The following is a 13,008-nucleotide window of genomic DNA, read 5'->3' on the forward strand; positions in this document are numbered from 1 at the left end:
TAGCTATGGTGGGAAAAAAAACTGGGCGATGGAAAATTTGCGCTACCATCAGTTTATGAAGGCAGCAGCAACATCTAAAACGACAATCAAGCCACAGTCTCTCTCTCCAACCAAAAATGCTGCAAAGTATCATTTTCTTCGAATCCATCTGCAGGTGATTAAATGGAAAACACTGATGAGCGTTGAACTAAATCCGCTCGATGGGGGCTGGAAATTATCCAATGGGAGTTACGATCCTATTCTGACAGATTTGAGTGCGGCTCCTGATAACATTCTTCGCTTTGTACGATGTAACTATAACGTCACCAAGAAAAGTCCTTGCAGTACCAACGTTTGCAGCTGCAGGCGGCACGGGCTACCATGTGTTTCTGCGTGTAGTAATTGCAATGGAGTGGATTGTGAAAATTATGACAAAGGCGAAGTTTCATCAGACGAAGACAGCGTTGGAAGTGACGAGGAAGCGGATAGAAACATATTTGATTTTGAAAAATAAATATCAGATTCAAATTTGGTCAAAATTATTCAAAATCTATAGCTTTTTTGAAGTGTTGGTTGCAAAAAAAAAAGCGATTTACAAGTCAGGAAAAAAAAATCATGAAAACAAAACTTTTGAAACAATTTTAATTAATTTCAAACGCCTTCTACTGATATGATATGTTTGGTTTGACATGTAGATTATCGTTCATAAGTATTTGCAAAGATTGTAATTGAATTTTACTATTTACCCTATAACAGTGATATTCGTGATCGTCCATAAAACATTCCTTTTAACCAGTGCATTGTGACGCCATTGCTACTGCGAGTATTAAAATTTTTCATTGATTTTCTAAATGCTCTGAAAGGTTTACTCAAGTAAGTGAACACAAAACAATATGCACATTGCACAAACCAACGATTGCATTCACTGGAAATTCTCGATTGTCAACATTTACATTTTCTGCACTAGATGGCGCAACATGTGTTTTAAGTAGCCCATCACTCCCCATTAAACTTATTGTATTCAACAAAGTAAAAAACGAAAAGAAAAAGTGGCTTTACTGGGAGTATTCTTGCATTCCATTCATCCCCTAGTATTGAAGAGTAATTACGATATTCCAATTATTCTTGTGACGTCATCATGACGTCACATCCAGGAGTTTTTACCAAAATGTTCTCACAAAGCTACAGATTGCGATATTTGAAAAAACATATCAGAAATCAGTATGGAAGTATTAGAAAAGATGATTATAGTTCATTTCCGTTAGGGGGCGCTAGACGCAAATTTCAAATGCCCCCCATTCTATTTGCTCAAAGCCGATTGAAGAGGATTTTGGATATGATGATCTACATAAAATTTCGCTTCTTTTGATACCAAATCTGTTAAGTTACGAATTTTTTCCGGGTTGGCCCTTTTTTTGAGCTTAGATGACTACACTATTACTTCTAGCCCAGTTTTAAGACAATATTTCGAAATACTGAGATAAACTTAATAGGTTCAGCTTATTCATCAAGGTAAACCAAACACATGGAAACAATAATTAGCCTGCATTATTATCAATGAAATCCGAAAAAGTCAAAAACGAAAATGTCCCACATGATACGACAAGCACGTTTCCATTAAAATCAACGTTTTTGTATTGCGACCGACTGCAACACATATTTGTTGAAAAAACTAGAGTAGCCAAGAACTTTTAGAAATCTCTTAAAACCAACCGAGATGCGACATGCCGATGAAATCATTTTGAATTTTTTATGTGGTTTAATTCTTCTCTATCTGCAAGTATTCTTGGCATTTGCAATGCATAGACTGTATCGTGGTTACCTTGGGCTCGTAGCAAACACCTGAGCTAAAGTCAAACTGCCTTCTCGCAAGCTAAATATCGCAGCCGGCCTTTCGTTTGCCTGTGCTAAAATTAGCTACAGCGTTTACAAACTGCTGAGTGGAAAGCAGTCCTTGAAATAAGTTGCTCAAGCGCACACACCGCAAGTCGAACCAGCGCCGCTTGATCTTTCCGTTTCTTTGTTCACAAAGTCGAACTAAACCGACTGATCTACCAGGGCGGACAAGGTTGCGCAATTGAAGCGTCCTTCAGCATTCCTCCGCGTCTTCTTTCTCCGCATACAACTTCACATTTGTTACTTTGGGAGAAAGCACAGTTTGTGATGCGCGGGGTGAGTTAGTCACATCTTCTATCGGAGTGACATCGGTTTGGGGGGTTTCCAAACGAGGAGGTTGTGGACTGCATGGAAGAGAAGGCGTCTCTTCACCCAGTGCAGGGACAACGACCGACAAAGAGGAGTGCTGGATATCACTGGCTTGGAAAGTCTCTTGAATGCCAACAGCAGCTGAACACAAACTGACGGTCATTAAAATGTTTACGATTCTCCCTTTTGCAGAAAGCATGGTTAAAGGTAAAGTATGTTTAGAAGAAAGCGGTTTTCGAAAACTACTTCATGTCAGTTTTGGTTTATAACTTCTAAAGTGAAAACTTTAAAATTTAATACAGTAGCCTGCAACAAAATGCAATAAAAATGCTCTAACAGCCATCACAATCATAGTAAACAGTTCTTTCAACTTTTCGAAACAAGATAGTTCTTTAATTACCGGTTTTAATTTCCATGTCAACTTCTTTATCTTTATGCAGGTGGTGATCAACAGAAATACTGTCCTGAAATGCGACATGGACTAAAATTTAGATGTTGCATTTCCAACCACAACCCACAATTGTCATCAAATGCAAACAGCAAATGCAGTATGATCATTGCTTGCTCATTGATTTGTCATATATTACATAAAAAATCGAAGTTATGGGGTAGGGCAGCACAAATCTCCGCTCATTGATTCTTTGACTACATTGAAAGTCACATTTTTCGACCACAAAATTCGCCTTCAGGTGACGTTGTAACTTGTATGTACTATTATATGTATGCTTTGCACTATTTCTATATTCTGAGCGTGAGAAAAATAAAGCTTATTTCAATAACCATGCAATATTATACAATATTCACAACAGTTCTCACCTCTGCAGCTGCAATAAGCAATTTGTTCAATCTTTCAGAAGATGATATACCAATATTAGTTTGAGGACGCTTCCCAGTGAAGAAAGGCTCAGGACTGTTTCTTTTGAGTCTTTCATAGTAGCGGTGGTCTGAAAAATATCATTGCTTTTGTAGCGTCATTCAAATACGCTCAATTCACAGCAGCTGATCAAACTAGTCCACTAAGTCACAACTTCGTTTAAGCTTTAATTTAATTGATGTGGTTTCTCATTACAGCACACAGCAGTCCTGTGAAGTGCCAAAATGACCAAATGCGTAGTAAACAGGGATGTACAGTAGCGTTGACAAGGGGATTCAGGGGGTACTTTTGGACGAATGATGATTTTAGGGGCCTGTAACCCTTCCAGGGCCCAGGAACTTGAAGAAACCACTGCGCATTCCTTGAGTGCGTAAGTGTCTTAATTTGAGGCCCGAGGATCTAATTGATACCGGGCCGAAATTATCCTCTCAACGGCTCTGGGGATGTCATACTGATCTGAGTCATTTACTTCAACAAAGAACACACACTTTTATTATTATTATACACCTAAACACACATTATTAACATACAGTAAGCGTTAAAAACATAAATTACCTGATTGATTTTTTCTATAATGTGAAGTTGTTGGTGTTACCCTTGGCAGCCATGGACTAAATGAAGTCAATCGGTCCACGGGCACATCACAGGCTTGCTTATCCAACCACGCATGCGGTGAGACAAAAGGAACGGGGAGGAGTAAAGCACTTTTTCTGTTGTCTCTCATAGTAGTTGCAGTTGTGTGAGGCCTCCTTTCTAATGGAAGCGTCGTCCCAGAAAGAGCAGATTTCCCAACGCATGCATAGGAAGTGCCAACCCGCTTTGGTTCCCCGGCAGGGGATATGCTGAGTGAAGGGAGAAGCAGTTTACAAATGCCTTTACGAAGCAGCAAGCTCAAGGAGTAGTGAATAATGATGTTTTCTCACACACGATCTTAAAATCACTTCAAACGCGGCAACCGGTTATTGGACCAAAACAAGTTGTGGTAGCAGAATATAAAAACTGGGTTATTAAAGATTTCATAACGACAACCTGATCTCACATACGGTCAGCAGGTTTCTAGCAAGGTTTCTAGAACAGACGTAGCAGTAAGCAAGTGCTCAAATTATTTTGAATAAAAGATTGTGTTGGCTGTATTTTTAATGAAAAAGAAATGAAAAGATCTCTTCATCAAAAGAACTTACACATCAGGCTGAATTCTGTTATCAGAGTTGTTGAGCAAAATCCGCTGCAATTTACGTCGACTTATCACCATCGCATCTTCTTGATGCGCGACTACTTCTCGAATCTCATTGTACATGGACTGGTAAAACATCTCTTCGTCTCTGTCGCGGAGCGTTGGAGACGCCTTAAAGAAAAATCTCATACTTCAAACATCGACTTGTTATCAGTTTCAGAATAAACACGCGGAATAATACCAGCTTTCCAGAATATTTTCACGACAAAAAGTTTCAACAAATATTTAACATATTTTTTGATGCACTTTAGTTGGAAATATAGGACATGTAAGTTTAGCCATCTGAGCAAGTGCAATGATGTGAATGAAGCATCAGGGCTTCCAATGTTCACAACTTACAGCAAATAGACTGCTTCCGATGCGGCTTTTTGGACCCTGAACTGCATGCTCCTGTGCATCTAAAGGTGGTTGCGAGTTTCCAAGAACGCATTCTGCAAGATAACTTCCAGATGCTCCTGATCTAAATAGGCGAACAGCAAGAACAATATATGTCATAGGAATAATAGCAATCTTTTTCTTTTGTGTCCATTTTGGTAACTGACAACATACAGTGTGACTGCATACAGTCCAGTGCAATTGCATACTCGGCACAACGGATAGCTGGAAGCAGTGACAGACAGCAACCAGTCGTTTTTTATATTGATTCAACGTCTGCAGACGTTGAATTAATATAAAAATCGACTGATTTGCTGCCTGGGTAATGGTTTCTTCTCACATTGATACAATCATCATCATCCAAGTACGGTTTTGTCTTCACTAGTGAGGGTGGCCGATTCTTTCTTTTCAGCAATTGCCTTCACTCATATTCTCAATCTCGTTCTATCCATCGCATCTTCTTTCTTTAGTCCGACCTTGTCTGCCTCATTCGTTACTTGTTCTTTCTACGATACCAACGTAGCAATAAAATTACAACAAATCAACTCTTACCCAGCCACTTTACGAACTTCAATTGACATTGGGTAATTTGTCCATTTTCCTTGAGCTTTACCATTTTGCGGCCTTCGAATTTTATCCGGAGCTTTGAAATTCTGCAACGTACAAAATAAACGATATGGTACAAAAAATTTAAAAGGCCTACTTTAATTTAAAAACCTAGTAGGTTACCATCGATTTGCATTCATCAACTTTGCTAAGTTGAATGCTAGCATTTTTGCACAATCGAGTTGAAATTTCTTTATTAGCAATAGAACTTTGCTATAGCAATAACATCTTTAGTGTTTTAAATTATACTAAAATGTGAATATTTTACGTTGAAAATACAACGTGTAAGGTGCACTGCTAAAGACCAAAGCAATAAACAATGTCATCGGGCTTTTCATGAAGTTTTCAATTACAACGAAACAAAACAAGTTTGAGAGTTGTTTTAGAATAAACATTCTTATCTAATCGCTGTGTATTAAAGCTTACTTGAGCTTCTGTTTTTGACAAGGACAAAGGATGGGATACAATTTCAAAACACTTCGATGAATAGGCAAAAACAACAGTTGGTAGATTCGATTAAAATGTTAAGCAATTGTTAGCAACTTATAGCAATGTAACAAGCAGAAAACTGATGTATCATTTAGTTTAGGCACATTGCTTTTGTCAATAAACGTGCGAATTTATGCTGAGACAATGATTGTTTCTGGGCGTAAGAGTCTGTTCACTATAACTACCAACTGTGAAAACATGTATTCCGAGTGTGGGATAGTCTCTAAAAGCATATCATGACATTTCCAATATTATGCATTAGGGAAAACATGGAATATGAAGAATCTACATATCTTCATAGTAGATGTACGATTATAACATCGAGGTGTATCGTGTGATGTGATATGATTGTAGATTGTAGCCTCAAGATATCAAAATAATGTGATTTTTATATAAAAAAAAATTTAGTATTGACTGTTGTTTACTAGGGAGCAATAATAAGATACAAATTTCTGATTTTTGCTATGATCACTTAGTGCATTGTTGCTATGGGAAAAATAAACGTCCAGGCCAAATTTTACAGTAGAATAAGCTCATTTTCCCTACCGTACCGACTTTTTATCAATTTTTTAGCTAATTTTACCTATAAAGGCTATACACTTTGTATAGCAAAACTTAAAAAGTGTTAATGTATGTAAACACTAACCAACATTTGAGTATTCAAAGAAATTTTATTCAACCATTGTGATGCCTTAGCATCAATAATTTTTATTGTTAATTGAAGCTAAAATGCTTCTTTACAAAGTACACAAAACCCTTCTGCTGTTAAGCTGCTGCCTTGAGTAACCAACTATTGCCTTGTGACCAGCCACCTTTGTGTAACCTGCCAACTCAAATAATATTACAATAGTTATAGATAATATTGCGGCACACAGTGGCCTCAAATATGGTGAGTGCCTTTAAAATAACATGTACAACAATGCGACAAGCGATCACTGAAATGTGTAACAAAAATGCTCCCTACTGTTTACCATTTGATCTTTAATAGGAACCTTCAATCCATTAAACCCAGAGTTCAACGAATGCATGGGATAGCGACCAACCGAACTCTGTAAAAAAACAATAACTTGAGGTAAAAAAATCAAACGTGAAATCTGAAATGCAACAATCTTTCATTCTATTGCCTCAAATGAACTTTTTTTTACAATATATTCGTCTTAGTATCTTTAAATTCGAACGATTTACTCCCGGTAAGTCTCTTTTGTTATCATTGCCCCTCGGCCCTCTCTAATCCTTTTTCTTTGCCACTTCTTTAATTATTACAAAGTGACAAAACTTGAAAACAAAAGTTACCATACCTAGAGAAAATGACTTTGACAAAGAAATCATTAAATAGATTAACAATATATCTATTAGGCTACAACTTGTAAATACAACAGTGGTCGTGACTGTATGTTTTCCATATGTTGTTGGTTGAAAACGTGTTGCCTTTCTTGTAAACTCTTTCATTTCATTGTGCTGTTCAAAAATATTGTATGTCTTTTTATATTTAAGACATTAATGCTTCAAATAAAAGCTTGATGTTTATCATTAATTAAAGTATACATACTCTGTGTGGGTTGGAATTCGGAGCTCTTGCTAATTTTACAACATGCCCTCGATACAGTGTGGAAGGAATAGTAGATTTCCTTTCTTGGGGAGGTAAATACCCTTCTTGTATGAACTGTGGAAAAACATGTGTACAAATAACATAACAACAGTAATCAAACAATTATTTTAAGCTTTGCCACCTAATTTTTTGGATAAACCCGGGTTAAAGTGACAGTTCAGTAGCTATTGAAGTATCAAAACATATAGACTATCATTCGGGTATAGGTCATACTTGTGTATATGTTGCACCCCTAATTCAGGCTTGGAAAAATAATAAAAAATATATAAGTCCCACTTTGAAATTGTTCCTACATAAGTCATACACTGACTTTGTGTGTAAACATGTGGTACAAAATTCTCCGTCTTATACTCAAACAAATATGGTAACCATGTGAGTCCCCTACTTGCTCTAAGAATATAAAGTTCTCATTGTACCAAGCCATCGGCACTAACGAGAGTAGAGCAGCCAGTTTCTTTCTCTTGGCTGCCTTTCCTTCAGCACTATGCCCACCCAATTTATTACACCCTGGGTAAATATGAGCAGTGTTTTCAACAACCAGCTAGAGCCGAGAGTCCAAACAGGATTGTATGATTAGAAAGCGAGCTGTTTATGTGCTGCGCCATCCCACCACATTTGGTAAGTACCAGAGGCAGATTAGCAAACTGAACCGGCCAGGGAATTTAGACACAAAAAATGATCCACTTTTATCAAACAAAATTTTGTAACCTACAGCATACCCAAGCTGCAATGCTTATTTTAATCATGTTCCTTTGTCGTATTGAGAGTTGGAAACAATTGCCAGTGTTTATGATCATGAGGTATTTATACCACACTTTCATAATTCCATTTCATCAATTTAGAAAAGTTTGTTGTCCAAATAATTCTTCATCTGCCTTTGTTTCTTTTACTTATTTTCCCTTCTAATATTGATCTTTGTAAGGAGTTTTGCCGTATCCGATTGTGTGTCCGATATGTTTCAAATTTTTTGTTTTGACTATTTGTAAGAAAATTTTGTTTGAATATGGATAACTTTTTATCGTTAGTGATCGTTTGTTTACATGAAGCACTGTATATATATATATATAACATTAGCGTGTATGTTCAGAGCTCGAAGGCATCGATCCATTTTGTCAAGACAATGTCCCAGTTTCAGATTGTATAAAAGTATTTTTTGTCGTACCAGGCTTATGTCCAGCTGAAGACTTAAATTAAGTGGATGGAAAGGCAAGGAAGCCAATCTTCATGTCCATTTTCAGGCAAGCCTTTCTTGCCAGCGATGCCAAACTAGTGCCCTTTCGAACATCAAACAAATAAAAGTTGTAACTTTTGTATATTTTTATTAGGCTAACAAATAATTCGAAGTACTGGAGTGTCTGATGATTTTGATATTAACAATAATTTCATCTCTGCAGCATTAATCTTCATGTTAAATTCTTTACTAGTTGAATTAATGTTGTCCTATATTTCATGAAGATCTTCTTGCAATTCAGCTAACAGAACAGTATCATCAGCATAGTGTAAATTTTTATGATTGAATCTCTATATTTTTTCTTTCTAATATTTCATCAATGCATTGAGAAATCATTACTGAATATAAATTAAAAAGATATATAATATGGAAAAAGTATATGTATACATGTTTTTGATGAAATCTAAGCAGGATGTTAAATCCATTACACAAATATTTTTCATGCGAATAAATGCTTTTTGATTCCAGTAGGCCTACAAAGGTTAATAACCACCTTGATTGTGCAAAATAAGCCTATATGTGTAATTGTGCACTTTAACTATTTTTTTCTCAATAGGTACATGGTAAAAGACAGTGATCGCTCGACTGGCACACACACATCTAAAAATCTAACAGGCCCACATTCAAGATATTAACCGACACACTGGGAAAGTTCCGAATTTTTGTTGGGCTAATCTGCCCCTGTAAGTAACTACATGGCAAGTAACTGTAATAAACATTCAAAATCAACAAATCATTACATGTTCCTTAATATTTGAAAGTATGCTTTGCTTACCCCGCTCAAATACAGACCAGTCATATTTCTTGGAGTTTCCATCACTACCGTTGCTGCAATTTTACGTGTGTGGACAGTGCTACCAAAAATCAACACACTATATACAGCAAAATAATAAAAACACTTCTCAGTAAGTATGAAATAGCCTATTTATGTTTTTAAATCGAGGACAAATCATGCATATTATACAATATACATCTATTATCCTGCAGCCGAAAGTCACATGTTCAGTTTCAGTTTACAAAAATAATTTTCACAGCAAGAATTGCAGCGAAAGACCAAAAGGTCACCAAAGTCAGCTGCCATCCCAACTTATAAGCAAAACACAAAAATTAAGGAACATAATTCCAGTACTTAACATCAGGCCTCAAAATTCGTTTTTGTTGACGGCGGACAAACATGTCCAGTCTGAGCAGCTATCTCGGCGGACAAATTAAGGGTCACGGCAGACACACCAGTTTTAACGTCGATCGTCATGGTTAATCACTTTATCTTGATATTTCTTCGCCATTTGAGAACTATAGCTACACGGTTTAAAAGGCATTAAATTTCAGCGAAGTTATTCTGAAAGGCTTTTATCAGACCAACGATGTGCGCTTGAAGAGTCAAAGCGCCGTGTAGCTGCTTAATATGCCGCATAACTGATTAACTTCCACCGAACGAGGTCGTGTGGCTTCTTGCGTCACAATGCTCTGGGCACGAGTCGGAAAACTTCTACGGTACACTAACGCTACTATTTTCTGCTGTGCAAAGTATCACTAGACTTTTTTTGCGTGTCATATGAGCGAAAGTGAATTTTCCCTGGGCTTTTTCTTACTGTAATACCAAAACTTAACAAATTTTGCTGCATCTTGATTCTTGCTGTAATAGCCTACTCGTATTTCTAATTTTGTAATCAACCATTCCTTATCAATATCACTCAGTAATCAAAGTCAGACATTGTGACATAAGGCTTGAACTAAGTTGAGCGTGATTAGTGTAGAAGTACCGGTACTCCTATCGATTCTTAGCGAAGACTTCACCTTTGTGACGATGATTCAATGTCATCAATCGTTGAAGCAACGTAAAATTCAAAAGTTTTCCTGCTTGAATGGAGGCTAGGGGATACAGTATTCACATTTTCTAGATGCGCGGGAAATTGCATTCTCGCAACAATTGTTCGTGCTATGCAATGACGATTTGTATCGCTAGTTCTTGTGTATTTCTCATGCGGACAAATATGATTGATCTAGATGGTACTTCCCGCGGACATCACATGCTGTGACAGCGGACATGTCCGCGGTGTCCGTCGTGAATGTCAAGGCCTGTAACATAATACAGTGAAACAACAAAAACAAAGCAACATAAAGACTATGTGTAAGGAGATGTGTGTATTTGGAGTTTGTGGCAAAGAAAACTTCCTCTCTATTTTATCAATTAAACTTTATTTTTAATTAGTGGGGACACCTTCACTTTCAGTAATAACCATAATGTTTTTCAGTGCCTCCATGGATTCCACCTGAAACACTGTTTTTGAAATGTGTTATTTAAGTGCACAACCCAAGATTAAAGCCATTTTTTCTTGATTTTGCTGTTTCTCAACCAACTACATTATGAGAGCAAACAAAGTATTCATATATATTCAACCATTTCATATTTTACACATTAAAAACCACTTTTATGTGTATATTGGTTTCGGTATGAAACTTTACCCTCTTACTGACAAAGCCTTTGATAGGTTATTCTTAGTAGTTTCACATACTTGTAGAGCAGGGATTCTTAAACGTTTTGGGCTGCGCCCCTTTAACATCTCTTGTCAAAAAACTTGACTCCCTTTTTTTAGTTAAGTTACAATTACTACGTTAATTATCAGCCTACTTTATTTGTATCAGACCAACAGGTCCATATTTACAGCCAAACATGCAAAAAATAAAACACAAACAATACATTCAATAATACAATAACGCAGTTAACATATATTGCTGTTGTGTTAAACTACAGAAGTTTTACATGTTTTGGGCAAACAAAATTTATTTTATATTTTCCATCGTACATGAATCAATTCAAAAGATCAAGTGAAACACAATCTAGCTACAACGCAAATATATTATACGTGCTTAGGAACTCAAATCACAAATCCAAAAGCAGGTCACATTACCACTAGGGGTGTGCAATTTCAATTATTTGAATATTTGGAATTCGAAATTCAATTTATTTTCGATTTCCGAATTTCGATTTCGAATATCACAACTATTCACCACACTGCAAAATGTGATTTTATTGAAAGAAACGCCATGAAAATTCGCTAGAAAACACAAAAAAAACGCCATGAAAATTTGCGAAAAAAGAACACAAAATAACGTCTTCAGCTCCAGGCCCATGTTGGTGTTTAAGAACACAAGCTGATTGACATGGTCACCCGTCAGTCGAGATCTCAGCTTCGTGACGGTCAGGCCAGCTTTTGAAAGCGTCGCTCCGCTGGAGCCGAGGTCGCTGGGGTCACAAACACCTTCTCGGCTAGCTTTTTCAGCAGCGGTACTCAGCAGCAGCAGCCTTCGTTTGCTTTCCACCAGGAAAGTGGATCAGCTTGCCCAGAAGCAAGCTTCTGCTTCATAAAATAGGAAATCTCGTTTGAGATTGAGCTGATTTCATCATCATCACTGTTGTTGGAGTCTTCCGTCTGGACCCTGCCCATGGAGAAGAGTTCTGTCAGAGTGGTCTGGCGTCTTCGCTCATCGCCTGATCACCTGTGTTGGCTCAACGTCGGGGCTATCGGAATCGGAAGAACTGACACCTCCCGTTGGATGCATGCGCGTGGAAGACAACAACATTGCGCAGGACTTTCCTCAACGCACGTGTGCAGGACTGGCCGTTGGACCGGCGAGAGCGTGTGATAGTCACGTGATCGACGATGCGCATGCGTCCAAGTCTTTTTCGCTTGCAAAATGCAACAAGACAGATTTCGTGCCACTTGCGTTACTTTCGACTGCGTTCAGCCGAAAGGGCAGCTATAATTTCGAATATGCCTGATACGAAAACGAATTTCGAATATTACCTTAATCGAAATCGAATCAAATCGAAAATCGAAATTGAACACCCCTAATTACCACTCAACTACCAGTCAATAATCATGACACAAGATAAGATGTTACCAACATTTCTGTTCTTGACTTGAACAGTACAGTAGCCTAGCGCCCTAGCATACCAGTGCAACAGCCTACCGAGTTTGCGCCTCTTTTGGAGAATCTTCACGCCCCTCAGTTTAAGAACCACTGTTGACCGATCTTTAAAATGTTGTTGCTGGGGAATTATTCCATTTACTGGGCGCCGCTGAATGGAGAGCAGCCCTTGAAATGCGTTGCTCAAGTGCACACCCCAAAAACTGAACTTGATCTTGAGTTGGGTGCTTAACCCCTGAGCTAACGTAGCTCAGGTATTTTTTAGATCTGCTGTTACTCAATGCATTATCAAATGAATTGCCATTACAAATTTCGGTGCTGGTTTAGGATCGGCCGCCTTGGTTAGTGACGTCACAAAAATCTGTGACGTCATGCAAAAAAACGCAACTACTTTTAGGAAGGGTGCAAAAACGCGGAATAGAAGTAAAAGCGGAATGCCTATTGATTTTTAAATATTTGTAGGCATTATTATT

The 13,008-nt window shown here is 37.6% G+C and overlaps 1 protein-coding gene across 2 annotated transcripts; it reads right to left on the minus strand.

Annotated features, from left to right (window-relative positions):
• Positions 1–1,002: 1,002 nt before the first annotated feature.
• On the minus strand, positions 1,003–12,716 carry LOC145782606 (uncharacterized). 2 transcript variants are annotated; one of them, XM_082594424.1, is made up of 11 exons: positions 12,578–12,716; positions 10,400–10,681; positions 7,312–7,425; positions 6,734–6,811; positions 5,220–5,320; positions 4,632–4,752; positions 4,240–4,403; positions 3,614–3,900; positions 3,001–3,128; positions 2,585–2,648; positions 1,003–2,325 (listed from the first exon to the last, which is right to left on the minus strand). In XM_082594424.1, exons 4-11 carry the CDS (start codon positions 6,788–6,790, stop codon positions 2,069–2,071), a joined length of 1,179 nt encoding a protein of 392 aa, XP_082450550.1. In that variant the 5' UTR covers positions 6,791–6,811; positions 7,312–7,425; positions 10,400–10,681; positions 12,578–12,716; the 3' UTR covers positions 1,003–2,068. The 2 variants fall into 2 exon arrangements, with proteins under 2 accessions (XP_082450550.1, XP_082450542.1); XM_082594416.1 differs by lacking the exons at positions 10,400–10,681; positions 12,578–12,716 and adding an exon at positions 9,378–9,471.
• Positions 12,717–13,008: the final 292 nt, after the last annotated feature.

Source organism: Aplidium turbinatum, chromosome 1 (assembly GCF_918807975.1).
Source record: "Aplidium turbinatum chromosome 1, kaAplTurb1.1, whole genome shotgun sequence".
NCBI classification, from domain to species: domain Eukaryota; kingdom Metazoa; phylum Chordata; class Ascidiacea; order Aplousobranchia; family Polyclinidae; genus Aplidium; species Aplidium turbinatum.